Source organism: Lepeophtheirus salmonis, chromosome 4, assembly GCF_016086655.4.
Source record: "Lepeophtheirus salmonis chromosome 4, UVic_Lsal_1.4, whole genome shotgun sequence".
In the NCBI taxonomy this organism is placed as follows: Eukaryota; Metazoa; Arthropoda; class Copepoda; order Siphonostomatoida; family Caligidae; genus Lepeophtheirus; species Lepeophtheirus salmonis.
In genome coordinates, this window is record NC_052134.2 from 49,738,536 (window position 1) to 49,765,042 (window position 26,507).

Sequence of the window (26,507 nt, forward strand, 5' to 3'; positions counted from 1 at the left end):
GTATTGGATGCCCATTATGAAATAGCTCAACATGAGCGTTTGGTGGCACACAGAGGATTTTTTTAAATATGGAATCACTTAGAGAACCCAGCCCAAATTATTTCCCCCCTCTTATAGATGAGAAACATGACAGTGGCAATGAAAATAATTATATAGTTTTATGACGAATAATAATAATACTTAGATAATTTTAATTAATTACTTATAAAATTTATTTAATCTGTATTGAAATATTGGTAATTATAGAAGAGGTGGAAGAGTTAGGGATACTGTGAGCTGTTCCAAATTGATTGGATAGAGGGCGCCTTAGTAGCATTTCTTGCACACGAAACAGTCCTAATGGCTATTGATGTAAGTCGTGTGAATTTTTCAGCTGACCTGCCTTATCCAGATTGGTAATCTAGATAATGAATTTTCTTTCCCTTGGCAGTTGCATGATTATTTAACATATTCAGTGCAAAAGGTGACGTATTTTAATTCATACATAAATGTTATTTTACTCGCTAGATGGCTCTTAAGTTGAACCAATGTTACTTTTAAAATATTTTTCCAGCACAATTAGCAGGATTTTTTGTATAAAATTAAATGTTTCACTCAATTTATTCAAGTTGTATAAACCCACTGATTACTCAAAAGTCTTATCATTGTCACATCAATGAAACATCCTTCTAGATTGAAAGAACCAAGAGTTGACGATATTATAAAAACCCAGGAGGGCAACTTTGCTGGTTTATTAGAGACTCCTCAGTAGTGAGCTACCTAATTGTAAGTCCTTGTTGAACTCAAAATAGAATTGGGGATCGACATTGTAGTCATTTTTACCAATGTAGACTACGAATAATTCTTAAAAGAATTGACAAACGACCAACTTCTTTTTTGGATGAAAGGTTGCAAGATATAATAAAGCTACCAAGAGGCATATGGTTATGTAATAATACTAGACTCTATATTATTTAAGAATAAATTAAAGAATGATCAAATAAAATGAATTAATACATCGATAATAATAATAAAAATTTAAATGAGTTAAAATTCTTTGGTAGAATAATTTTGACATTTCAATTGAATTGTATGTCGTCTATCATAATAATATCCAACAATTCTTTCTTTGCATTCTTAACTTTGTAAGCTTATTTATTTCACAAGGACTTTTCTCATTTGTCTTTTTCAGGTATCAATCGGAAAAGTCATCCTCTTCATCCGAAGTAAATCCTATATAAATAAAAAAGATATATATTGTCATAATTATGAAATAATAAAAGAGCTATGTCAACACAAAAACAATCTTAAATCTAGAAAATGAGTTTAATTTGTCTTTTTGTAGACCAATATTTGACCTACTTATTTCAGTATATTCTGGCTTTATATTTAAATTTCTGGGATAAGGGTAGATCCATGTTTAAGAATCACTCGCAAAATCTTCGCCTAGTCTAGGATTTTTAGCGGATCGAACTAGTTCAGTTCTTTAAGCATCCATTAGTGAGCATACTTTTTTAAAATAGATAGTTGACTATGGTGTAAAATACATCTTATATCTTATATTATACACTGTCAAGATTCACTTAAATACATATATATAATTTAAATTTGTATTATTTTTTTTTTACAATTTAATCTATTTTGTAAATATCCAATAAATGCAAAAATACTTGTATAAACTCTAAGAATTGAGAAAAAAAAATCATTTTTTTAAATAATCTTAAGAATCATTAGTTGTGAGTTGCTCTCAGAAAGATATAAATTTATTAACATAGGTATGTAAAACGATCAAATTGTATTACAAATACATATTCATATGAGATATTCATTTTTGCTAACGAATTTTGGGCAAGATTTTCTCAGATATTTAAGAAAAGTAACGTTTAAAAGAACACCTTAGAAGCGAATAAATGACTTCCAAAACGAGCTTTTATGCTCGTATAAGTTTTACGTTTCTGACATAGCTTTCCTTTGTGAGGATAAACGCCCTTGCTAAAAATTATTATTAAAATTGGTGATAATACTATTGTCACTTCAGTTGGAATACAGCTGTTGCATAACAACACATTTACAACTAATAAATCAGTATATTAAAAAAAATCGGTCCATTGATTAAGACTGAAAAAAATTGGTGTACATATTTAGACGAATTTTCATAAAAACTATTAAAATCGTTCTGCAGTCTGGAACACTTGTTTGGACCGATAAGAACAAACCGGAAAAAAAACGATATTGTAACAAGTCTCAAGACTAGTAGATACCTAATATTGTTGAATATAGGTAGTTTAAAATCTTCTTTTGAATCATGTGGCTGAATGCGGGTCCAATATGGCCTTTAAATTACATAAAAGTGACCAATTTCATAGAAACGAGAATAGGTTTACCTGGTGTTGCTTGGGACAAAGAAGAATTAAAAATTCATTAAAAAAATTTCTACTTAATATAAAAAAAAATTAAGAAATTATTCTCGCTGCATGTTGGAGTTAGTATGTTTCTTTGCCGGCTTTTTTGATAAGAAGATAGAGTAGAATTGCTGAGCGTTGCCAGGAGAAATTTAGAATTTAAAATGAATTTTGAACACTTCTATTTTTTAAGGAGATTATAAGGTTTAAATAATAAAAAATATTCAAGTTATTCAAATCTTTTGCTCATCTTTCATATTATTGTTAAAAATCCATTGTCTATTTCTCTCTTCTTTTTTTTTTTTCCTAAGATCTTAATCGTATAATCTCCTTTAAAAAAATGTGTGCAAAGATATATACCGAAATGCAGTGAGAATCATTCATAAAATGTTAAGCTTTTTATCTCTTGTTGTATATGTGTTAGTCAAAAAAATCCTTCTTTTTTTTTTAAATGCTATTTTACGGCCACTATGGCCTTGAAGGCCAAAAAAATTATTACCACAACCATCTCTTGAGCCATATTAATATACATGAAATTTGTTACGAAAATCTATCCTTTGGTTTGGCCGTGATTCCAGGACTCGCACACACAGACATTATCATTTAATATATGTATAGTTTGTCAAAGAGTACAGGATATATAATCCAGACTCCATTTTGAGAAAAATAGATGTAGCTTGCTTTTATGTTGACAAGTCACAAATGCAGAAAATTACAAACCTTCGGTCATATTCAATGACTCCATCTTTTGTTGAACTTCGTTAAATTTAGCTCCTTGTCTTTGGTTTTTGGGGTCTCTTTGTGGTGGATCGTGTGTCATTGCGGAAGAGATATTTTTATTCGAACACCTAAAAAAAGTAGATAAATTATAAATATGTATATCACGTGTAATATCAATTAGTACATATTAGTGTCAAAATGGGGGAAAACTACCCCTTGTCTTGATATTTTTATTTCTCTTTGCATGGGGCAGAGCATTTAAAACTCATAAAAACTACTTTTGTACACACTAAAATACATTTTTTATTTTATAAAAAGAGGAGGTGAAATAGCCAAATGAATTATTTACAAAGCCTTTATAAGAAATTGTCATAATATATATTCTCCGTCAACAAAAAAACCAACCTAGAACTAGGTTGATTACAATTGAGTTTGTGCTATAAGAATTATTGTCCATTTTTACCAATAAATCATTCTTATTAAACCTGTAAATGAGCCACAAAGTGCTATATAATACCAAATTGATATATTTTATCTAAAAGGGCCCATATCGGGGTCAATACAAGTCCTTTAAATGAAATAAATAACTGAACCCCTAGTTTAAACTCTTGGGAATCTTAAACCGTCCCAGTAATTTGAATACAAAGCCTATAATTGATTCCAAATTGTCTATGAAATATTGAGCTGTATGTAACATATATATGAAGTGGAAAAAAATATTATTTTCTTGTTTTTATGTTGACATGTCACATATTTACAACGTATTTGCCTTTCCGGACATGTTGGTGATATGCTATCCTTTACAGATGATAATTAAGAGTCGTGACTCATTTGGTGAATGACTAATTAAAATATGACATTAAACAAAGGACGATACTTACACATTTGAACTTGATGAGAGGGTCACTTTTCCAACGGTATAGCCGTTGCCCAAAAGGGGTTTAGGCTTCAAAACTTGTGGTTTTACACCTGCAGGACTAGCAATGACTTGCGATGGCTTCTTTCCCAGGAATTCGATGTCCTTTGTCTCTGATGAGGCAATGGATTTAATATCGTCCAGATTATTATCTCTTCTCAACTGCATGCGCTTATTTCTTTGCTGGATTTTCTCTGCGAGTTCCCTTTTTATTTCTTCCATACTATTGAGTCGAGCAGGAGGAGGAGGATTAGTGGGGCTTGGGAGAGGAAGATCTGATGAGGGATGACTTTGAGGATTTATATCATAACTTTTTGAATTATTTGAATTTTTGAAAAACTTTTTGGGCATTGATATTTTCATTTTAGATTTGGTTTTGGGTGATGGCTCTTCTGGGATGGGTGGAGGATCTGGTCTTTTATCACCGGTTGAATGTCTTGAGCGAATTATTTCTGCAACTTCAGCACTACTGGTTGACATTAAAGAGCTTCTTTGACTTGCATGTTCTTCGCTAGAGTTGGAATGGAATCCATGAGAAGAATCCCTTTTGGAATGGGGCTTAAGGGAACTCTCAATTGGAAGAGATCCTCTGTTAGAGAGTATTTTTGATTTTTTTTTGGTTGATGCTTTCCGGTCCAATGTACGATTTTTGGGTGGGAGTTCTGGAGGAAGCTCCGGAGAAGGTGGTGGAGGGAAGTCCTCGTCATCAAAATCGTCTAGAGGACAAGGGGGAGGTTGTACCTTGGACTTGAGTAAACATTTCGATCTAGGGGGAATATCTGTTGGTGCCTTTAGTGGTCCTTGATTTTTGAGTGGTAAAGATGGAGGTTCTTCGATAAACTCCGATGTATCCACTGGGGAACATAGACTCAGAGAGGAATCGGAGGATGATGATGTATATGAGGAAGTATCTTCGAATTCATACTGGGATTCAGCTTGATTCGGAGTTGGAGGAGATGGGAGTAGATCAATTTCACCCTGGTCAAAATCGATATCATCCTCAAAATCTTCATCCGTGTCGTCATCAACGAGTCTGTAGTCTCCTGGCTCAACTGGTCGATTACTGATTTGTGTTTTATAGATTTGGAACTCATCATCGGGATCGCTCATATCGGAGCCATCGAAATTCATATCGTCGTCATCTTCAATTAGGTTATAATTGTTGTATTCTTGAACTTTTTGGTATATATCATCCTCGTTTTTATTGGAGGAACTATCTTTGTCATTTGATTTTTTCCCTTTGGATGCTTGGTATAAGACATACACCCATGCGTCACGCTCTTGTTCGTCGGAAGCCTCAAACTACATAGTATTTATATAAAATTGAATTAGTTATAATGTATGACTAAAAAAAGAATAGAGTGGGGTGAGATCAAACTGGTGTATTTTACATTTATAGGCTAGTTCAGGGATGCCCAACACGGAGACATCAGGCTATATTACGGCCCACTTAATATTTAAGTGCCCCCCACTACTCATTCTCCTTTCAAGTATTATTTTTTAGCAAAATTGCCACAATATCATTCAAACACTTAAAAGGTTGGGCATCCTTGAGCTAGTCCCAAAAATTCGGTGAGCTTTTAGATTGGTTCATGTGTATTGGTTAACTCTCAACTTTATCTAGGCAGCATTAATTTGGAATTTATAAAATATAGAAAAATTCATTTAAAAAAAAAAAGTGAGGTACACCCTTCTGACCCCAAGTGTACCCTAGTTTTTCGTGCATCTTTAACAAAATGGATAACTTTTAAAAAATATATATCACTTATCTTCATTTAAAGTTATCATGTTTATGCCTATCTTTTGGTGTAAAAGTCAATTAAATATATATATATATATTGCCAATATTTCAAAATGCATAAATTAATTTCATTTTGGTTTTCTTGGCTCTGTTGGGCACCACGTTAGGAAAATGGATTTTTTTGAAAAAATCTCAATTTAAAGAGGAAAAAATCCTTCCATTTTATGAAACAAAATTACTTTTTGTGTGTCTGAATATATTTCTATATAAAAAGTTCTACCTAATTTTTTTCTTTGGGTTTCAGGAACTTTAATTTGTTCTACTGTGTTAGCCCTTATTTATTCAGTCCAGACTTATGAACGGTCCTTAAGACAGTTAGTTAGAGCCGTATAATTTATTACCCTTTTCCAATATGGACTACTGCAGAGAATTTGTTATATGGGATGAAAATGATCTATGCATAATTGCTTTGTCCTACGTGCTCATTTTTTGGTCGCATATCCTGATCAAATTATAAGAAAAAGGCAAACACTTCTTACTTTGTCAATATATATATATATCAAAAGACATTTTGAGTGACGTTTTCTTAACCTATCAAAAGTGTTTGAACAGTTTTTTCTATAATTGTCCAATGGAACAAAAAAAGAGAAAAATTGATGACCCGCTTATAGCGCGCATCCTTTGCCACATAGGGTACCTTTAGAAAAATAAACTTTATTCATATTTGTTATAGGTTAGAATAAAGTCTATCATAATTAATTAATTCAAAATAATGATTAATGCTGTATTTTAAACCTTAAAGAACTTTTGACTCCTTTCAAAATTTGAACAAGATATGCAACTTAAAGATGACATCATAGAAAAATGAAATTTTGCATAGATTATTTTCTTAGTACGTGACAACTATTCTGCACCAACTGTAATCGAAATTTGAGGGGAAAAAATGAAAAACAAACCGCCAACTGTTGGTTATTTATATCTAAACTGATTTTTAAAAAAGAACAAATACAAATGAGTGACGTCATCAAGGACCAAACATTATAGATCTTAGTACTGAACTGGACGGGACGCCAGTCTTTAGTCCTAAATACAGACTGACACAACACTAGCTTATTGTAAGTGGCTTCACTTAAGTAAAAAGGGTATCCCTTATTAAAATGAAGAATTATGAACCCAAGACCGAAATACATTCACTCATTTGATCCTATCCAATAACAATATAATATACCTCCATCGTTTCCATTTTGTCGGTTGAGCAAGAAATTGTAAATCTCCTTCGTTTCAGCTTGTTATTTTGGATTAAAGCTCCTCGTATATCTAAGACGATGTCAATCTTTGCTTTGTAGGGCTTATAGAGTAAGAATCTAAAATCATTCGTGAGAAGAGCTGTCTTTTCTACTTTCTTTCCAAGTGTCGAAGAAATAAGATTTTTGAAATTTTTCACATAGACTTTACCAATTTTTATAGAATGTTCCATAAGTAAGTCCCTATCGCATTCCTCGGGCTTTAGGCTCCATTTGCCTGACACAAAGAAAAGTAAAAGATGGGTTATGAGACTATAATGATTAGTTATTGGTTTCATTTACTTATGGCGTTTCCTTTGGCCGTGGAATTGAGATGATGATGATGCCCTGTACTGGACTCCTCATTCAGATTCGGGCCAATCAAACTTAGATCATCTTTATCAAACTCAGAGACATAATTTACATCAACAACTACAGGAGCTGAAGACTTTGGAGAGAGAGTAGTGGAATTATTGCTCCCAGAAGAGTCTGGAACTGAATGAGGAAGATTAATCACGGGTGGAGATTCTGGTGTGGATTTGGATGTCAATCCAAGATTGTCACATTTTAATTCCAAACGTTTGATTCGACTCAACCAGCTCTTGGGCACGTTGGGTTGTTTCTTCAAAAAGCTTATGAAATTGATAAAGTCTGTAAAAATAGGGAAAAGGGCGTTTGGAAAATGAATCGGTAATGAAGGACAGACGTTTACATAATTAATTAAATGGTTTTTATTTTGACTATATAATAATTGAAGCTTGAGTACGGTCTATGTACAAATTACAAAAGTGTGTTTAAGCAGTGGTTTGTGTTAGAAGAATCAAAGTTAGGTATAAAAATGTGTACATGAGTCAAAGTTAATTGACATATTATACAAAGCATTAATTGAAGCAAGGAATTGTACTTACCAAAAACCAATAATTTGATGGCTTCCTCCATTTTAACTTCTTCCTACACCCCTTTCGAAGAAAAATTCACCACACACTTAAGTAGTATATCTTAATAGTAATTCCCGCTTCTATCATTGAAGAGGCTTAAAATCTCACTAAATGACTAATATCATTTTTTTATTTATTATTATTCTTAAGTCGTATTCCTTATGTACAAATATGCGTATGTAGCTAGCTGGAGAAGAAGAGAGAGAGAATTTCTACCACCTCTGAGAACGAGGTGCGAGGGTATTTAATACGGTGTTATCTCACTAACATAAGAAGGGGGAAAATGGTCATACAAAAAGTTTAAAATAATCAAATCTTAAACACAAGTATTAGAAGTTCCTCTAAAAAACACCTAGGGGCTTCGCAATGATAAAAGAGTTATGAATCACTTCTCTCTAAGACAAGACTACTCAACTGGCGGTCTGTATATTGAATCTAGACATTGTGTGTGTTATTTTTGTTCGAGCCCAGGCCCCAAGAGACAAATATATAGTTAAATACTCTGGACGGCTGTTGCTTAAGAACGAATTTTGACCACATTTGCAGCTAGGACGTTGTTTGTTATTTTGGCGGCTAATATTTGGCTTCAGTTTAAAAAAAATAGTTTCGATCATCGAAGTATTTATTCCACAATCGTGGAAAAATGAGAGTATCCACGTTTGAATCTACATTGGACGAGACAATGTTGAGATTTCAAACTTATTAAACATACACAAGTCCTTTGTCTGGAGAATTAGGAATGAACTGAAACCACCAATCGTCTGTAAACAATCCATCCCGCACTGCAAAAAAAACGTTTGCCTGGTTGTTAGATTTTTTTTTAAACTTTGTTTGACCCATTGTTCAGCCTCCAAGCTCACCGAACATCAACCTCATGGACTTTTTTGTGTAGGAATGCAATTAAACGACACGCCAAAAGATCTTTCTGCAACACAAAATCCAAGCTGATGTCCAGGATCCGGGAGGAATTCTGGAATCTTCTAAAGGAGACTGTCATCAAACCTGCTCCCGTTTTGGAGGTCAAGTCGAGGCTGTTATTGACGTCAAAGGCGATTATATCGAATAACATATATTTATATATATTTTATTCATCTTTTTGCTCATTGATTTTTATTACAATTAGAGTATTAGTTGAGGAGAAAGTTCCTCTTTTTTTTAAATCGTGATGGTTGTTAAATATAGATCGCACCCTGTATACTCATTATTGTTGAGTAGTCATGTTTTAAGAGCAAATAGGGGTTACTGGCGCTACTGATTGCAAAATAACTCGAGCGTCACGCCATGCTGGAGACTCAGCTATTAAGGAAAATATCGAGTTTCAAAAGAAAATCTACAGAAAACTTCATCTAATGACTTTAAAATGAGAAAAACTAGATACTATAGAAAATCAGCGATATTTCATATAATGGAGCTAATAAATGCCCTGAAATATATGTAGTAAAGAGTAATTGTTTTTTGGGGAACATTAAAATTCCAAAAGGTTGTTCGTCCCATTATAACATCCAAATACAGAGCAAACAATAATAATTAAGTCCCATCTTCCATAATTTATACAAGAGCATGGATCTGGTTGTTTTCGCCTCCCCCAAAGATGATCAACTGTACTATAAAAAAGCGCAATATTACATTGTATTCTTAAGTTTGATTTTTCTACTTATTTTCCTATAACCCATGTTCTGATCAACTTTGACGATTTGTTAAATAATTCGAATTATTTCTTGTTAAGCACTCTCAAGAAATTTCAACAATTAATCATTAAATATCGATTAGCTGACAATGTACCAACTGATTTCGAGTCAATTTCCATTGTTTCTTTCTAGAGAAGGAAAGGTTGCAGGATAAAGAGGAACTTGGTAATCCATAACAAACATTAATTTAGTATTAATTGGTTTACTGTAAAATGATTCTGGTAAAAAGGTATTTGGGGAAATATCGTTGTTTGGTAAAATCGTAGTACATTATCATTACAAGACAAAATTGTTGTGGGTAATATCATCGTGAAGTAATTTCATTGTAAGCAATATGATTGCGAGTGATTTCATTCCAAGATAATGACATTGCAATTATTATATATCAGGGAGATCAAGCTATTAAGTGATAAAAAATAAATTCAGCCCATTCTAATATCCAAAAATACACCCGGTCCACAGGTTATGCAAGGGAGCTACCGGGTCCAAAATAATTTTAAACTTTTCTCCCACCTCTTCCCTGAAAATCAAGGAAATCTTTTAATATCCCAAAATAAAGTTCGGCCCACGGGTACTGCAGGTGAATCACCGGGATCCAGAGGTAAATCCATTTTATAATTTTAAAATAAATTTTAAATTTATTTTCCTTCCCCACCGGTGGAAAAATTTGACCTGCCTTGGAGCCCAGCAGTTCACCTGCACTAAAGGTAAGCTCAGCCGTATTTTAGTATATTAGAAAAGTTGTTTGAAGGTTAGTAAACGGTGGCGAGAAAATAGAACCTATCTTGGAGCCCAGCATTTCACCCGTACAACCTGTAGACCTGGGTGTATTACAGCATATTAAAAGAAGTCATTGATACTTAGAAACTCAGCGTAGATGGAGTTTAAACTGATTTGGAGCCTGGCATTTCACCTGAACAGCTCTGTGACCAGGGTGTATTTTTGGATATTAGAAGGGGTACATGATGCTCAGGGAAGAGGCTGGCCCGTTGAATCATTTTATCGTTCAATAGTTTGATTCCCTGAATATAATATAATTGCAATTAAATTCTTCACAATTTCATAGCTTATAATGAAATTGCTTCACGATTATATTACCCACAACAATTTTGCCTCACAATGATAATGTACACCACGATTTTACCACGCAACGATATTTCCCCAATGAATTTGTCCACAGCCTTTTGGCAACAATCACTTTACCGGACACCGAGTTAATTTCGTTCCGTCTTCATCACATTTAGTCGCGTCTTTCACTGTCAAGAAAAGATCATATCTATTTTTGTGAGACTAAATATACTAAAAATAGTGTTTCGTTTCCTCTTTGTCTCGTAGTTGCAACGCAAAAAAATTTCCTTGACGAATACATTTCGTCTATCCATTCCTGACAAAATGAACGCTGTGGTTATTTATGCAATCGTTTATGAATAAGCTGTGCTCTACAATAATATTGATTTACTCGTTCAATTACTTTTGAAATCTGTATATTTCAAAATATTTATATGAGGAATGAAAAACAAAAAACTATCTTTTTTTTATGTTTGTTGCAGATATTAGTCTAAGAAGCTCATCACAGGGGAGATTACACATTTACATAAATATATACAAACTTGAAGAGAGAGAGTTTGCTGCTTCGTTCGATACCACATGCAGAGATCTATCGTCTAAAAAGGCTTGATGTCATCATTCATACGTCATACAATTAACATACATACATAACATTGAAAAAATAATATTTGATTATGTTTAATGCTTTTTTAATAGTGGCTGGGATTAGTGGCGTAAAGGAAAGTCGGCAAAAGGGTGCATTGCTAGGGTATAACCCTAAAAAAACTTCTAGCCAGTACCTGCCCTGAGTTATCAAAATATGTGAAAATTAAAATTATTCTTCCTTAAAAAATGCACTAAAAAAGAAGATTAAAAAATATTTCATTAACAAGTTTACAATTCTTATCTAAACTACCAAAAAATGTAGTGATTTAATGAAGTGGTTCCCAAGTGGGTGTCACGGAACATAACAGAGGGATTCTGGAATAATTTTCAAAAAAGAAGAATATAATTTTAACTGAGATTACTTTGAGTTGCACTAAATTAATTATGTACATATTCTTTATAAGTCTCTTCTTGATCATTTTAAAGATTATTTCCCTGAAGATAATGCTCCAACAAAACATAACTGAATACGCCCCTTTAATTGCCACAGCTGATCATCTGTCGTCTGACAAAAAAATAAGATCTTATCGAACTTTCATGGGTCGAAACACTAAAAACAGATTTTGATTCTAAAACAATTAACAAATTCTGGATCTCTGTGATGAATGATTCCTTCTGCTGTCTAAAGCAAATTTTAATTTACTTATACCATTTGACACAACTTATTTATTTGAGAAAACCTATTCCGTATTAAATTATATCAAAATTTATAACAGATCGCGGCTTAACGTGGAGAACTTCGAGTGGATGTGTCCAAAATTATACCTAAACTAGACCTTTGTTTTTATATTTAAAAATATTCAATTATTTATTCGATGAAATTCTTATATTTTTGAATATATTTTTAATAGAAATCTTTATTAAGGATCAATATAGTCAAATAACTTATAATATTTGCCTTTTGGTTCCATTTCATAGAATTGATATGGTCTGTAATTGATCCATTTGCATAAAATGGACTCCAAATTTTATATTCATCTCTCAATGAGAGATGTAGGGGTCGCACATTGTCTAGCTACATATTTTAAGGTTCGAGCTCAAAATAAGTTTGGGAACCAATATTTAATGTATGGTTTCTTCTTGAGGACCAAGCTAGTTTCAAACCTAGGCGCATTGATTCTAGAGAATAATTTATCTTGAGCAGGTTATCCACTGAGCTATGTCTCTCCATACACCGGATTACCCCACTAACTGGGATTTAAAGAACTTTGAGATCTATTAAGACCAAGCTCATCAATTTTTGTGGATAAGGATAAAGTTACACGCTGAAGGGGTTTCAAGATATATAAATTTAACTTTCAATTGTAAATATGGATAAGAAAATATCAGACACAGTTCTAAAAATGTATGGTGCAAGGAACGAGGCTTTTGATATATTTAGTAAGGCTCATTAATTATAACAAAGCGGCTACTGGAACTCCATATGTGCTCTTTTTGGGCACATCAATTTAGTAATGGGGTCATTTATGGGGTCAAATTATATATTTTTTGAAATTTCTTTAAAATTCATTTATTATAATATTTCTTGTTTTTTTTTTTTGTCATATGGAAGCTTTATATATTTTTTTCCAATATTCCCAAGTAATTTGTAGACTTAAGGATTTGTGAGCGAATTGCTGACTTATTTTTTGGAAAAACTGATTTGGCCTTACCTCAGTAACACAATAATATATAGTATAGTTTGTTGTCAACCTTCGGTATTGTTTTTTGTTTTTTTTACTAATAAGTGTTCTGTACGTTGATTGGTTAAATTAAAACTACATCTTGTTAAGTTATGGACACTTCTCTATTCAATAATAATTCCATAGTTGTCAAAAATGAGCTAACTACCACCTGATTTTGCGCCTTTTTTCTTGGTTCTTTTTGTATGAAAGCTTGTGTGATAAAATAAAGCTAACGACCTGATGCCCTTCTAATAAATCCTGTATGTCGTTATTGTCAAATTAGAGACACATATTATTGTGAACGACCTCACAACAACACAGTCACTCACAAGTCCAACATTACAAAGTACTGCACTAATCTTCAGATGATAAATTTGTAAAAGCCTGTCAGTCATGGTGTGACTACATTGAACAGGTTATAAAGCCTAAAGAGGATCTTTAATTATTATAAATTCACTTTTTATTTTAACTTTTATCTTCTTTGGTAAATTTGTTGCTGAGAATGCAAAGAAAATTTTGTTTAATAAGTTGTAAATTTATATCAAACACCCTGATCACGTCGTATCTTGCAAACTTTCATTCAAAAATAAACACGTGGAAAGGCTCAAAATCAGTATGTTGTGAATCAATTCTTATTTGGGTAAGTAGTATTTTGTGGACCCTTATTTACGACTGCAGACTGCCAGTCCCGTCCAGTTCAGTCTCAGTACGGTTCAGTTCAGTATCCATGCGATCTAGTTGATTCTAATTCCGGTCCAGTTCAGTACTGAATATCAGGTCTAAAACTTAAAAAGTTCGTTCTTTGATAACGTGACTCAACTTTATTTCTTCTTTTTTTAATCAGTTCTAGTAATGAGAATTCTGGCTTTTTTTTTTTTTTTTTTTTTTTTTTTTTGAACCGGCTATTTCAGCTAGACTCACTAAAAAGAGCCGACTCTTTTAGGTAACAATCGGCTCTTCGGATTTTCTTTTTTCTATAATATATATATATAATATTTACAGAGATTTCCGCACAAGGCGTCCGCAGGGGGTGTTCTGGAGATTACTTAACTGTTTACTGCATAGGATCTTTGAAGGAGATCACTTCTTATGAGAGTGGTATTTGAGACCCTGGAATCCCTTTCAGAGCCCGCAGGTCTAGTGGTCAACACAAGCAAGACAGAAGTTTGATGTTTACTGGAAAAACCTTTGAAGAGATGTTTTAGGCTATGGAAATTATCTAGTAGATCAACTCTTCTTGGAGCCTCAATAACAAAAGAACAACAAGAGTCCTGGTATCTATCTGTAGTACTACGTTGCAGTACAATAGGCACCATATTAATATATTAAACAGGGTAAAAATATGGAATGTGGTCGCAATACTCCGAGTAGTCCACTTACTTAGATATACTCCTTATTCAGAGAAAATTAAAGACAAAATGCAGATCATTCAGGAAGAATTTATATGGGGTTCAAAGCGAGCTTATTTTTCAAAGACTGCCAATATACTCCAATTTCATCGTATGGCATAGGTCTAAAAAATATAGAACCCGTGTGGAAATCTTTAAACTTTACATGGCTGATTAGACTCAGAAGCTGTTCGAATTTCTGGGCAGAATGCTTGAAAGATAATTTTAAAAGGAATACGGGCTTTCCATACAGCGAAATAATGTTCATGGGTCCTGCTGAGCTGTTCAAGTCTTAAGTATGGTTAATGTTTACTGGAAGAAAATGATCAATTCATGGAAATCAATTATCGACTCTGTTCTTCCTATGCTGGGCATAGACGAGCCATTGAACTTCAACCACAGGTTGAACACTAGAGATGAATTTTTCAAGGCATCTGAACTTTCAGCAAATGACAATTGTGGAGTGAGTCCACAGATGCCACACCAACGACCTTCATGCATATTAAAAGAATTAAAAAAATTATTAAACCGTATTATACAAAATTTTATAGCCCCTAATCCCTTACTACAAGGCTTTAAAAACCATAGCTATTTCAAGTGTTTGCAAGAAAGCCAAATTGTGGGTTCTCCTGCTGATTTGTTGCGCAAACAGTTCCTTCGATTAGGTTGTAAACCGTCGGAAGATGTACTGAAAAACCAAATAAAAATATTTATCAACCCTTTCATGGACTCAAAAGACAAGTGGTTCCACTACAGAATGGCTACTTCAACACTCTTTACGAATAAATTGAGAGTCCAAGAAACAGAGAGAGACTACACATTCTGTAAGTCCCCTTTAGAGACTTCAAGACATCTGTTTTGGGATTGCCAAATGTGGTTAACATTATGCACATGAACACTGAGTTTATGAGGAAATACTACAATTCAGAAATAAAGATTAGGCATTCTCCTGTAATGTCACCACTTAGGTGCTTAGGTGCTCTTCTTCAAAACATTCTTCAAATTGTAAGGGTAATCATCAAGGGTGTTAATCTGGTGTGAAATGGACATGTCAAAAAAAAAGAAACCGAAAATCAACATGGTAACCCTAACAATTTGAAGAATGTTTTGGAGGAGAAAAAGAATAACCCTCATGACGTTTCCTTAGATCAGCTACAATCAGCTGTGACAAGAGAGGAAGGAAAAAATAATATAAAATAGGACATTAGCTATAATTACTCCGATATGAATCCTCAATTCTACTCCGAGTCCAACAAGGGCTTACAATTATAACTCTGCAACAAATCTTCAATGTTACTCTCCGTCCTATATGAGGAAATTCAAAGGAAATTCACTAGTCAGGAGTTAAATAAAAATGACAGTGGCTGAGTAAAAGAAAATTCATTCTAAAAAATAAATACGATTTATATCACTAATCATGTTAATTGGCGTTTTTTTTTAAACATACTTTTATATAGATTTTCTTACAACTATTTGTGTTGTAAATATGATTATTACTCATTCTTTGATATCTAGCATTGAGACCTTTTATAAAACTATGAAATCAAGTTTTCATTCAATGGCCTCATAAATTCTTTGATTAAAATTTGCCTTCACATTGTACATATATGTTTAAATGGAAAACTTTTTTCCTCAAGTAAGAACGATAATGAAATTAAAAAATCTTTGTAATCATAATTCATAATTGCTAAAAGAAATTACGATAAAAACTTTAAATACCTATTTCAACGAGGATGTTGTAAAAAAAAAAAAAGAAAATAATTTTTTAATAAAGAATATTGAATTGATATTCTTTATCATATTATATTATGGAGCTATAATACTTAGACATATATTTTTTTTATGTCTTACATTTCATTCATAGACAGATGAGTTTATTAAATCCGTTTCATTAATTCCATGTAGAATGTTTTAAGATTAATTGAAGAATAGATAATATTGAAGATTGATCTTTCTCATTTAAGTAAATACGATCACATAGGTATAATATATATAGATTTATAATATTAGAATGTCTCTCCCGGGATCTCGTCTTCCGATTTTTCTGGGATTTATCGGGGTTTCCCCAGCTAATAAAATAATATTTTCTAAACGTTAAAAGAACTTAATTAATAGGTTCTATGGACCTCATATTAACATTTTTTCAGTGGAAGGGTTAATTACAAGTCTACAAGAAATTCTCTAGAAATTTTGCATTTGATTTTGATACAAGTCAATAAAATAATATCGTTTTAATTCCGTATTCAATTACAGGATCTAGCAGATAAATCTGGACAAAGTGTGACTTTATCAAGATCAATAAAGAGGGAATTGCAGTCGAGTTAATGGCCATATATGAGACCTTAAGAGTCAGATCAACTTTTTTGTTAGCGATTTTGTCAATAATGGAAGCGACCCGAAGAGCAACTATTGCTGAATTAGCTTGAGGAGGAAACGGCGCCAGGCCTATCATCGCCTCCTCCAGGTAAGCCAGGAACAAGTATGGCGAAGTCAACAGTAGGCTCCAAAACCTCAAAGCCACCAAAAGAAGACCCAATATTTCTAGTCGGTATAATAGTACTTGACACGGTGATCACGAATCTGTAACTAGTTTTTTTTTTTAATATCAAATCCAGTTTTCAATCATTTTAAAAAATCCTTTTCAGATTTCCCAACTACAGAATGCAGCCTTCTTGTACATATTTTATACACCTCTATTTATAACAATAGCAAAAATTTACCACGCTAGAACATGCCATTTTATTTTTAAGCAATCATTCAAGAAGAAATCAAAAAGGATTCATTTATTGTAGTCCATTCCGATAAAAGGCTTGAATATTATATCAACTCTTGTATAATATATACTATTATTTTTCTTTAAGAATCAGCGTTTTTAATTAGTAAATCAAGTCTTTAAGGTAGATTGTAAAGTATATTTACAATGCACATAATGTATCATATTTTAAGATTAATATTTCTATCGAGATCGTGGACCTAAATCATAAGAGTTAACTATAACTTTTTTTGGAAAATTACATTTTTAATTCATTTTTATAAAAAGTAAACATAAAATTATTTTCAAAAAACATTCTGTAAATATACAATATTCATATCTAAAAATCACATTAACAAATTTAAAAAAGTCATCTTGATTTTGAAATATTTGAAATAATGTACATAGTTGTTAATTAAATTTTCAAGATCATGTCATGTTAAACGAGAGGTTGCGTTATATATTTTTATATTGTTACGAAAAATAGGGAAAGGAACTTCGTTTTTTCCTTTCTCAATGAAACATATTGTAAAAATCGGTTAAGGCAAAGAATATGTATAATATTCTTAATGTATATTCTTTGGGTTAAGGGCGTACTCACTTTTAAATATGGATGTTTGTATGGGGTTGTAAAACCTATTAGGATTTTTTACCATAGAGGTAATGAATTTGTGTCATATTTTCGAACACACACAACCTCTTGAAATATTTAATGCTTCTATCTCCCTCAGTAAAATTGTAATTTTTCATAGGAGAGAATAGAATTGTAATCTCTACTAGGTGAATCAACGATTCTACTGGATTTCTATCTCTGCAGCGGTATATGTCTTTGAAATATTGGGCTATTTTGTTTAAGATTGTTTTTGTTTAAACTCATCCCAAATGCATGAAATTAACGACATTGAAAGGATCTTTGTACGAACATGAGTGATAAAGATCTACTCTAATTCACATACAGATTAATGATTTCATATTCAATCTATTAATATTATAAAAGACAAAGTGTTTTTGTGGAATATAATTAGTAAGAAATTTCACGAGACATGATAAGTCACAAATGAAAATTCATGTTATCAGTGAATCCTCTTCCTTTTAAATACAAAGTTACATTGTACTAAAGTAGAATTATGTTATCAAACAATGAATATAAATTCATTTGCATGGTATAAATGACTTTATTTTCAATGTCTTGTTGAGTCATTGTCACATATCACCTTTATCGTATCACGCAACCTTTCCTATCTAAAAGAAACAGGAGGAAAAGTCCATTGGTAGTTAGCCAATCCTTCCCAACTGTGGGATTATTCTTCACGGCCTAAAATGAGCAAATTATATTTCAACCATTCAACATTCAGAAAAATGATTAAGAGAAAAGAAGCAGAAACGTCGATAGCTAGCAGCCAAATACACGGTATATTTTTGTGTTAGTGAGGTGTACGATATATATACACACATACCATAATTTTATCACGCAACCTTTCGTTTTACAAAAATGTATAAAAGAGGCCTAAAATCAGTTAGTAGTTATTATCCCATTCTTTCCACCTATGGAATTATCATTTAATCATAAATGTTCAGTGGTTTAACAAAAGCTAATTCAACCAACCAACATTAAGAATACATATTTGGGGAAAAGAAGGAAAAATCAACAGTTAATAACAAAATATAAAAATTTATATAAGAGTATAGAGGTCTGAGTAATATTATTGTGTTAAATAATAAAAATAAACAGGGATTCAGTTAATCCTACAATTTTCTCATCAGAATAAATCAGGATCCTCTTATCCAAAAACTTTAATTTAGAAACTAAATATAGTAATCAGATTTTAAATCAAACGAAATTATGCTAAATATTACTAAGAAATTTAATAAACAAGATATTTTTGTATTTAGATGAATAAGTTACACTAAAAGTTTAAAATATGTTCAAATATTCCCAACTTCTTACCCCAATGTCGTCATTATATACATTTGCTTTTCTTCTGACCAGACCTTAAAAACCTAAAAAAATTATTCCTACACCTGGATTGACATTAATGGAGGCCAAGAAATTTGGAGCTACTTACTGGACAACAATTAAATATTTTGTCGAATATGCCGTTGTAATCACTTTTAAAGCACTCCATCCAGAGTCAAATGACACTTAATGTCTTCGTCCCACATCAAGAATATCAATGCATATGATCAACAATTGACTCAGGATGATTCTGACAACTTTAACACCGACCTCTTAAAGATGTTAGTTTCCTGTAATATTCCTGAGAACTCAATTCTCTCACATTTTATGAAGAAATATGCTGATAGAACACTCCATAGTAGAAGGACTTTACATAGATTAATGGAGGTTGTCAGCAAGGGTGTAATCTCCAAAATTAACGGGAAAATTGGAGATAAGGATATTTTCATAGCTATTATAGAGACTAAAGACAACCGGGAACGATCAATGACAGCTATATTGATGGGTCCATTGGATGGGTATTTCTTGGGTCGTCCTTATCTTATCAGCATGATAGATATAAAAGTTGCTAATGCCGTTAATGTTCCAAGTTTTGTCGTTCAGAGTATTCAACTAACTCTTGGTTTGGACTTTGATGAAAATTAGTTATTTTTCATCGCGGATGGAGCGTGCTACTGTAAAAAAATGGACAAACGAGCTCATTTTAGAAATAAAAAAAATGTTTTTGAATGGTGGGCTAAGAAAACGGAACTTTACGACTTCTTTCCAGATTCCCGTACCTCCAGTACCTATTGTCACACACTAGGGAAATTGGTTCAAGGCAGTAGATTACTATTTCAATAACTTCAAAGTAATCAGGGAATATTTAAACAAACTTAATGAAAAATAATAAGTTATTAGTTATTACATAGATTGTAAAATTGAATGTAAATTGTATTTTTAGTGCGATAAGGATTTATGGGGGGGGGAGGAATTAATATTTTGAATATAATAAGATTTAAGTATACCTTAAATTGTAATAGATTTTGTTCAATTTATGTTTTATTTGTTTGTTTTAATTTGACTTTTATTTGAAGTCAAATAAAATATTGCATTTATGTACACGTCACATCAGCATATTATTCTACATTAATGTTAAGAAAATAGTGAACTATAGGATGTTCAAAATGAAACCAATAAATAAAAGGATTTCAACCTTCTAACTATTGTAATAATTTGAGAATGTTTTCCATGTATACCTGGGATTACATGAGAGATAAATAGCCGTTGGTGTGATTGGCTTATTTGAGTCCTTTTTGTAGGAAAAGTTGCCTGATACAATAAAGGTAAAGTCTTGTCCTAAGACTGACCATTGTTAATAGAATTATAAGGTTAGACCATCATGTAATAGGGCTTGATAGAATATTCAATTTGATGTATCGTACCGACTGCTGTGAAAGAGAGACTGATTTTGACAAAACATGCAACCAATCATATTCTATGACGTCACTATCAAAAAGTGTGGCCTTGGGACTGAAAATTTTTATTAGGACTGGACTGATAGGACATGTAGTCACGATCATTTAACTCCTGAGTAGTGAATTTTCTTTTTCTATTGCATTCAACTGCATTCCTGTAATGTATAAGTGTTTCCTTCCCCATTGTTCTCTTCTCTTATTTTCTTGTATATATATATATGTGTGTGTAAAGTACAGTCTTTTACCTCGTTTTAAGTATAAATAGTCGTATGTTTTATGTATATATTAGAGTAGGTTTTTGCAATAATAAGAATACAAATGTTCTTATAAATAACTGTTGTATTATTCCTCCACGCCATTTCCTCTACTCATTTCTCTCGGTCGTCCTGGATCTCTCCTGCTTTAAATAGTTTGTGTCTCCTCAACCTTGTCAAGACACAACAATTCCAAACATGAATGAACATTATTCATGAATGTAATTCTTGCCCATGTCTCGTTTACTTCATTCTCCTCCTTCTCCCTTATCACGCAGATTGCAGCTGATATAATGAAACGTCATGGCGGCTAAGCTGCAGCCCTCCAAAATATTCTCCAAATTGTCAGGATTACCTCTTTAATTTTCGCCCTCTTCTTTCTAACATGCACAAAATACACACAACTTATATCACTAGTTATACTCTAGATATATATTTTGATTTCTAACCACTTCTTTAGAAAATCTCTTTCTAGGTATTTGTAGGACCTCAAAAGCAAATATTAATATTAGGGAATTATAAATTTAGTTACATGATGTTCGTGACAACAAATTACATACCCATACAAAGACATATTACTCATAAATATTTAACAATAATGATCTTTGTATAATCATACTCCATGAAATGAATTCTAACTGTATTTTCAGTACATATAGCCTTGATTAAATCCAAATATCACTCTTTATCATAGACATCAAGTAGTATCAATTCAATAATTAATTAATGGAATCTAAAAATATATATTTCATGCTCATTTTTTATGAGTAATGACTTATGAGATATGAACTTTTTTAGCATTCCTTCGCAACTTTTTTATCAACTACAGAACGATAGAATAATTAAAGACCACCACGAACTTATAAAGTTATAATCATTTGCGGCAGAAGTCATAATAATGCAGATTTTCAAAAAAAATGCAATTTCATTCATTCAAAATACCCCACATTTTCAAATGATTTTTCAAATCATTCAATCACAATCCGCACATTCCGGTCTACTCTTCTTCTTTACAGAAAGCATAACATTATTATTTTTTAGATCAAAAATGACTGAAATGATTGCAAACCCACATACATTATTTTTTACTTATAGATGGCTTTACAGTTGTATCAATTTACTTTTTAAATATTTTTTCACAATTTTGCTAAAGAAAAGATGTTTCAATCCATTCATTCAAATAGATTCAACTCACTCAATAGTCGTGCCCAGTTCAGATTCAGCGGTTCTTTCAATTCAACGGTTTCAGTCTCGATGCTGCTTTATCGGTCTCGGTTCCAGCCTTCGGTCTCAGTTATTTTATATACAGGCTCAGTTTGGTAAAAGGCCCTTAAAACAAGGGGGGTCGCTAGAAGATTTGGGTCCAGGAAATGATATTAGATACAAACAGGACTTCAGAGTATGTTGTGCCCCAAGTTTCAGCAGAGGTCCCGAAAGCTAAGGTTGCTTAAGACAATGGTTTAAAAAGTGGGGGCCGTGATTGGAGACTAGGGGGGGCAGAAAGATGGAGAATTGACGATTGCGTTCAGTATACACATAAATAGTACACATTTTTAGAGATAAAAAGGTATTAGTGGGTGGGGACTTAGCATAGTAAAGTTTGGGAACCCCTGGCTTAAGAAATATTATAGTTGTCATATTGTAGGGCCCCAACAAGCCTAGTAGCAGACCTGGGTCCATAATCTAGCCCATATCTTCCATCTTGTATTTATACCGTCTGAATATTCAAGAACCGCTAGAGCTGGAACCGACAAAGAGTGAACTTACATACGTGCACACAGACAAACTTAGCTTTATTAATATTGATAGATTTCTTCCAATATTTAAAATTCTAACATATTAGCAAGCTAGGAGAACTATTGTATAGCTATAGCTATCTTTTTGTCAGCAGTTATGTCTTCTATTATAGTTGCTAACATATATTATAATATAAAAACTACTATTTTAATCAAATATTACAATGTAATACAGTATCGAATAAAATACTCTCTACATTTTATTTTAAAAACTGTGAAAAATAATATGACAACTATAGTCTGCGAATATATAAGATATAAATAGAAGAGGTATGATTAATTATTTGGCTAACTACCAGATGATTTCGGGTCTTTTTTCTGTTTCTTTTTGGATGAAAGGTTGCGTGAAACAATAAAAATAACGACGTGTTACACATACTAATTCTCCTCCACGCCTTTCATTCTCTCTTTCCAGGGTCACGTCACATCAGTTTTTTTTATGCCTGCAAAACCTAAATTAAGACCCTTGTTAATATCAGATTCCTTTTTTATGATGAATTACTGCCCTGCTGAGGAAAACATTCTACTTTTAAAATGGAATTATTGCAGGGAAAATATTAAAATTAGATTTAAAATCAATAAAATTATTTTAAATATTTAAATAAATTAATTTTTATTTTAGTGCAGCAGTGAGGAAACAGGGATAAAGAACCCCAAATGGGGTAATATATGAATTTTTTGGGGTAATGGGAGTACTACCTACAAGTGTTAAATGAAATAAATAAATAAACCTCATGCTTTTTAATTTGAAGGGGAAGTCCGTGGGATTATATTTTGGAAGGACCCTGGTTTTTAGTTTTTTTTTCAAAAAAAAAAATCCAAAATTTACAATTTTTTCGGGAAAAAATTTTAAAAATTGAATTTTTCTAAAAAAAAATGTTTTTTTTTTTAAATATTAGATTTTCTTTTAAAAAAATTCAAAAATCCACAGCTTATCACAAAATATTAAATTTTTTTGACAAAACTTTCAAAAATTCAAAGTTATTCTCCAAAAATTAAATTTAAAAAGAAAAAAAAATTAAATTTAAAAAGAAAAAAAATTAAATTTAAAAAGAAAAATTCTAAAATTAAATTTAAAAAGAAAAATTCTAAAATTAAATTTAAAAAGAAAAATTCTAAAATTAAATTTCAAATATAGAATTTTTTGAAAAAAAAGTTTCTAAAATTAAATTTTCTGAGAAATATTTGAAAAATCCACAGCTATTCACAACAAAATTAAATTTTTTGGAAAAAAAATTCTAAAATTAAATTTCAAATGTAACATTTTTTTCCAAAAAAAAGTTTATAAAATTTAATTTAAAGTATAAAACTTTATGAAAAAATAGAAATTAACACCACGACTATTTAAATAATGAACAAGGAAGAAGAAAGAGCACAAACATCAACCATTTTTTTTTTTTCTAATCGCTATACTTAGTTTTTTCTTTACACACATCCCCTCTATGTTTTGAGTAAAGTGGAATAGTTTGTAATGAAAAAACTACCTTTAAAACGAAGGTTATTACGTGTGTTCTTTCTTCTTTTTGATCATAATTTAATTAGTCGTGGTGTTACATCTGATGTAAGCATTATTGCAAATCTTTGGTGTAAATTGTTTTAAAATGCATAATAAATATTAATTTTTATATAATTCCAATATTTTATCTTAACTTGTGCTATTTTAAATGAAGAGAGTTCTTTTCTTTACATTAGTAATTCATTTTATCCCCCCAAAATTATATAACAGACAGCTGTTATGAACAAGGGTCTTAATTAAGGAGTACCATATGTCTGCTAGTAGCTGATTTAATGAAACGCCATGACAACTAAGCTACTCTCCTCTCTAAACATTTCTCAAGTTGTCAGGGTTACAATCTATTTTTTCAATTTTTTTTTTCTTACCGAAAAATGCTTAGGATTTTGAAAACTCGGAATAATAATTTACAACAAGAGAAAAGATTTGCTTAAATAAATATACTTTACTCACATAAGTCAATTCACCTTTATGTACTATTTGCATGCTCAAAAGAGCAGAAAACACAGATAGGAATGTGCATAGCTTTTCCTTTTAAGCAAAGTCCCGTGACTAATTCTTAGTAATTACCTTAGGGCATTGCTATTGTATATAAAGTTTGAAGATATTTATTTGAGTGTTCAGTAGGAATTGTATTTTTCAATATTTAAAAATAGATGCTTATGATTTAAAAATATCATGAAGCCTAATCTAAAGGAATGGAAAGACAAATAAATAAATATGATTTAACTTTGTATTATACTGGGAAACATCATTAAATTGATTATGTTTCAAGTCATTTTGATCCGCATTATAGTATCTCCGTTACTACCTTGGGCTACAGTTTCTTCTACTTAAAACATTTTAAAGCTCATTTATGGGGCAATTGATAAAAAGATGAAATGACAAGTGACAAATAAAAGAGATTATAAGTTCCTCATCAAGACTCACTCTTGATCTCGGGACTTGAAAGGATGTCAAATAATAATCAAATAATTATGATTGGTGTCCACAAAATGAATATCAAAGCAATAAGTTTACTCGGGATCTAAACCCCATATGAAATCTCCGAGTTAAAATGACCCGTAACAACATCTTGGTATACAAACACTCTACGGTAACTCCATGGCCTTTCAATTTGACAAATTTTGACCTTAGATGAGGATATGCCAAAAAAATCATAAAGAGAAAAAAGAATAACCAGTACTTTAGTTAACACAAAAGTTGAAATTGGTCACATTGACCATTAATGTACCATAAGGGTTAAGCAGACTTTATCTCATCCACACCCTTTCGGGTCATTTGTTATTTTCCTAAGAATTTCTGTTGAGGCAATCCTTAGCTAATTTTTTTTAAATAAAAGGACTACCACACAATCAATTTCGTCCAAAGTTAGTTAGATACGAAGAAATCTTTTCTTAGCAAGATGTCACTTTTCATGTTTTTTCGTGATGTATGCAAATTCATCAAGGTTGTGTTGCTATTTATAATTTTCATAGTCATTCATTATATCCTGAGCATTCCTAGGTGTCAAATAATTATTCTTGTAGTCAACTACATTAAGGGCAGAGTTGGGCAACTTAATGCAACTTAGCTGAACTTAGATAAGTTAATAAGTTAATTTAATTAACTTTTAACTTGATTAGTTAATTATTTAAACAGTGTTATTTTAACTTCAACTTAACTAATTAATTTTTAACTTATCAAAATTAACTTTTAAATTAACTTGTTAATTTTTTAAACTGCATTATCTTAATTTTACTTAACTTGATAAGTTAATTAGTTACAGTTAAATTTATTTTATTATTCTAAGTTGAAAGACTAAAAAACTGTCTTTAAGTAATCTCCCATGATTTAGTTAAACACTGTTTTGACACTATCTGTTTTATTAAACTTTTCAACTGAGTAATTCCACATCAAATCGATATAAAGGATATTTTTATAGTATCTCCGATATTTTTATAATTTTACTTATAGTTTAAAATTAGATAGAAGCTCAGAAATATAAAATTTTAGGTGTCTTTCACTTCCATTTTAGTAGTAACTTGAATCTGTATTGTTTTCTTGATCGTTCAAGGAAGCGGAGAAAATTTCAGTCAAATAGACCGACAAATAATTTTTATTATAAAGTCTTGATAAATCTCTCAATGGACTAACTTACATAGTTATTTTAATATCAAAATTAGTTTTAACTTAACCAAGGTTTGTTGAGTTAATTTAACTTAAAATAGTCTAAAGAATAACTTAACTAGTTAAAAAATTAACTCGAAATTAACTTTAATTCAACTAGTTATAAAAAATAATAATTTAATTTAACTTAACTAGTGAAAAAGATAAGTTAACTTGCCCATTGAATAAAAATCCTCT

General features: G+C 31.5%; 1 protein-coding gene and 1 long non-coding RNA gene across 3 annotated transcripts; one reads left to right on the plus strand and one right to left on the minus strand.

Moving 5' to 3' along the window:
• Positions 1 to 924: 924 nt before the first annotated feature.
• Positions 925 to 10,968, minus strand: LOC121116131 (uncharacterized). Of its 2 annotated transcripts, XM_040710361.2 has the most exons (7): positions 9,634 to 10,968; positions 7,950 to 9,578; positions 7,345 to 7,692; positions 6,987 to 7,279; positions 3,983 to 5,319; positions 3,102 to 3,229; positions 925 to 1,212 (listed from the first exon to the last, which is right to left on the minus strand). In XM_040710361.2, exons 2-7 carry the CDS (start codon positions 7,978 to 7,980, stop codon positions 1,175 to 1,177), a joined length of 2,175 nt encoding a protein of 724 aa, XP_040566295.1. In that variant the 5' UTR covers positions 7,981 to 9,578; positions 9,634 to 10,968; the 3' UTR covers positions 925 to 1,174. The 2 variants fall into 2 exon arrangements, with proteins under 2 accessions (XP_040566295.1, XP_040566296.1); XM_040710362.2 differs by lacking the exon at positions 9,634 to 10,968 and having other exon boundaries at positions 7,345 to 7,536; positions 7,950 to 9,583.
• A 4,583-nt stretch (positions 10,969 to 15,551) lies between these two features.
• LOC121116549 (uncharacterized) lies at positions 15,552 to 17,290 on the plus strand. The gene is made up of 2 exons (XR_005863900.2): positions 15,552 to 15,800; positions 16,686 to 17,290. It is a non-coding gene; the product is annotated as an uncharacterized lncRNA (long non-coding RNA).
• The last annotated feature ends 9,217 nt before the right edge of the window (positions 17,291 to 26,507 follow it).